The 2784-nt window shown below is 27.3% G+C and overlaps 1 protein-coding gene across 1 annotated transcript; it reads right to left on the bottom strand.

Moving 5' to 3' along the window:
* Nucleotides 1–762: 762 nt before the first annotated feature.
* EIN_294880 (hypothetical protein) lies at nucleotides 763–2385 on the bottom strand (the record flags this gene model as incomplete). Its single annotated transcript, XM_004257701.1, has 1 exon — nucleotides 763–2385. The coding sequence occupies one exon, from the start codon at nucleotides 2383–2385 to the stop codon at nucleotides 763–765; it is 1623 nt and encodes a 540-aa protein (XP_004257749.1).
* Between the last annotated feature and the right edge of the window lie 399 nt (nucleotides 2386–2784).

The following is a 2784-nucleotide window of genomic DNA, read 5'->3' as shown; positions in this document are numbered from 1 at the left end:
TATTATTTTCCTCCATTAACAATGATTTTTTAGATACTTTTTAGGTTTAGTTTAAATTCTGCTTTTTATATTTGGTTTATTTTAATACATATTTTTTGTTTACCATAATATTTTTTGTTTTCATTTATTTTTTAAATGGAAAAAATAATTAATAATTTATTTTTATGAATTATTAATTATTATACACGCATTTTTAACTTTTTGTTACCATTTATTCATTATTTTGTGTGTGTTTATGACTTTAAATAATTATTGTCAGCCCTAGCATTTTGATGAATCTTCGGGTCGCCTTAATATCATTATTTTATATAAATATATTATCTGTGAATTTTTTTATAATAATATAAATACATTATAACATAACTATGTCAGATATTTAATATAATATATAATTATTTGATAGTATTATAAAAACATAAATATTTTTTCAATTTAAGTAATTTTTAAAGTTTAAAATAATAAACTAAAAATTTAATTCAATTTGAATTATTATGTTATTATTATTAATAAATTAATAATAGTTTAAAATTTATAATATATAGTTTGTTTGGTTTCGAGTATTTTATTTTAATATTTATATATTTTTTTTGCCAAAAAATTATTTTTACTGTCATCTATTTTGAGATAATTTTTATTGTTACGTAATAACCCGATTTTTTTAGGTAACTTATTTTTTTTCTTTACCATACAGCAATTTTGCCGAAAAAAATGATATTTCAGTCTTTTTTTCTTGAAAGGGAATTGTTACCGAAATTAACAAAATTAGTAGTATTTTATTATCCCATAATTCTTGATTGTTTGATTTGCTATAAACGCATCGTTTGAATTCAAATATGTCAGTTCGTTTCCTTTCAATTGTTCAATACAACAATATGATAATTTCATTCTTTCAATTTTATCAAAGTGAATCGCGTTGATATAACTTTCATTTTCATCATTTCCCATTATTTTGACGTTTTGTACTTCGCCAAATTTCAGTTTAAATGGCGATGATCTCATTTCGTTTATTTTAAAAGTATTAATTTCGCTGTTATGAATACGAGAAAGATCAAAACTTTCTTTCACGTCATTAACAACAAAAGTTGTGTCATTCAAACAAACTTTGCCACAAAATACAAGTTGCCCTACTTTTTCTCCTTTTCTCAAAAACACAAGTTTTGATGTTTGCGTGACTGAAATGTCATAAGACAAACCTTCTCCAACTGTCATAAAAAACTTATTTAAATATTTTTTACCTTTATACACCACATCAACACGACTTCTGTCACATTTATATTTCTTTATATTTTCACATTCAATTTCAACTTTATCTCTTCCGTGTTTTATAATTTTGACATCTTCAAGTTTGCACGCAAGTGCTTTCACGGCGCCCTCAACACTTTTCATCTTTAAAATTTTAACTGTTTTCGGCATTGTAAGCTCCACAAAACGCACTTTATACAAAACAACTATTTCCATGCAAAACTCCTCCTTCAAATTTGTGAAGTCAACTTTTATAACGGACGTTTTGTGGTCTTGTTGAGTGAAGTCTTTAACGACTTGGAGTTCCTTTGGAAGAGCTTTTTGTATGAAAGAGAAGAGATTTTTGTCGTTGAAATTCTTGTTGAGGACTTTAGTAACTGTGCGATACAATTCTTTTTCGCTTAGAAATGGGAGATAAGTGATGTTCTTTGTTTTGTACAATGGATCCAAAATGATGTCAGAAAGATAAGAGATGTATACACAGACGTTTGGAGGGAGTTTTGAAAGCTTTTGGACATCTTCAATGGACAACTCCGAGTTGACTGCAGCGAAGAACTGAATATTAAATTGCGTGTCGGACAGATCTGAAAAATCGATAGCGGAAATTAAATTGGCATTAAACGCAGCAGCAGAAAACGTCACAGTTCTCAGAGTTCTGTGGGTGATGATTTTCATGAAGTCTTCCATACAATCATTTCCTTTGAACCCAAATGTGACGGTTTTAAGTTGCACATACTTGCTGATATTATCTGCAAAAGTGTGGACTTCTTCTTCAAAGATGCGAAGTTTCCTCACACGTTTTGGAAACCATTCTGTCGACAAGAGTGAGGTCACACTTTTTGAAGGGCCTTGAGACTTTGGCGTCTTGTAATTTCGTCGTAACTCAATGATAAAAGTACCCAAATTCTCTAAGAAAGACAAATCATAGTCAACTTCATAAGGAAGGTACAAAGTCTCCAATTTTGGAAATAATATGACAATTTTTTGGATTGGAGTGCTTTGAGGAAGATTAAATGGATTGATATACAAACTCTCTGATACATCACAAGACTTTTTGTTAATACAAACAAAAGTGGCAAGGTCTGAAAGTTTTGGGAGATATAAGACAACGTTTCGTAAATAAAATGGTTCAAGGCGTGCCATCCAATTGTTTTTTTAAGTGAAATAAATATCATTTTATTTTTTTGTATTCAAATTAAAATTACTTTTATTAAATTAATTTTATACAGAAAATACAAATGTAATACTATAGTTTCAACTTACCATTAAAATACTATTTGAATAATAATGAACAAGTTTTCTTATTTATTTTAAAATAATGGTTTAAATATAACTTTTAATATTTAGTTTTTATAATGGTATAAAAATTATCAATTATTAGTCGAAACCATAATCCTGGTCGAAACCTTAGTGACAAAAGTGAATTTATAAAAAAATACTTCAGTATCGACACTTTGCCTTATGGGAAACTTTGCTTTATGCAAGACTTTAATTTATGAATATTAGTTAAAATTATTAATAAATTAAAACTGAAATAGATTT

The sequence above is a fragment of the Entamoeba invadens genome (assembly GCF_000330505.1).
Source record: "Entamoeba invadens IP1 unplaced genomic scaffold scaff_1105074726009, whole genome shotgun sequence".
Taxonomy (NCBI): domain Eukaryota; phylum Evosea; order Mastigamoebida; family Endamoebidae; genus Entamoeba; species Entamoeba invadens.
Note: the sequence above shows the minus strand (reverse complement) of the source record. Positions and strands in the feature narration are given on the sequence as shown.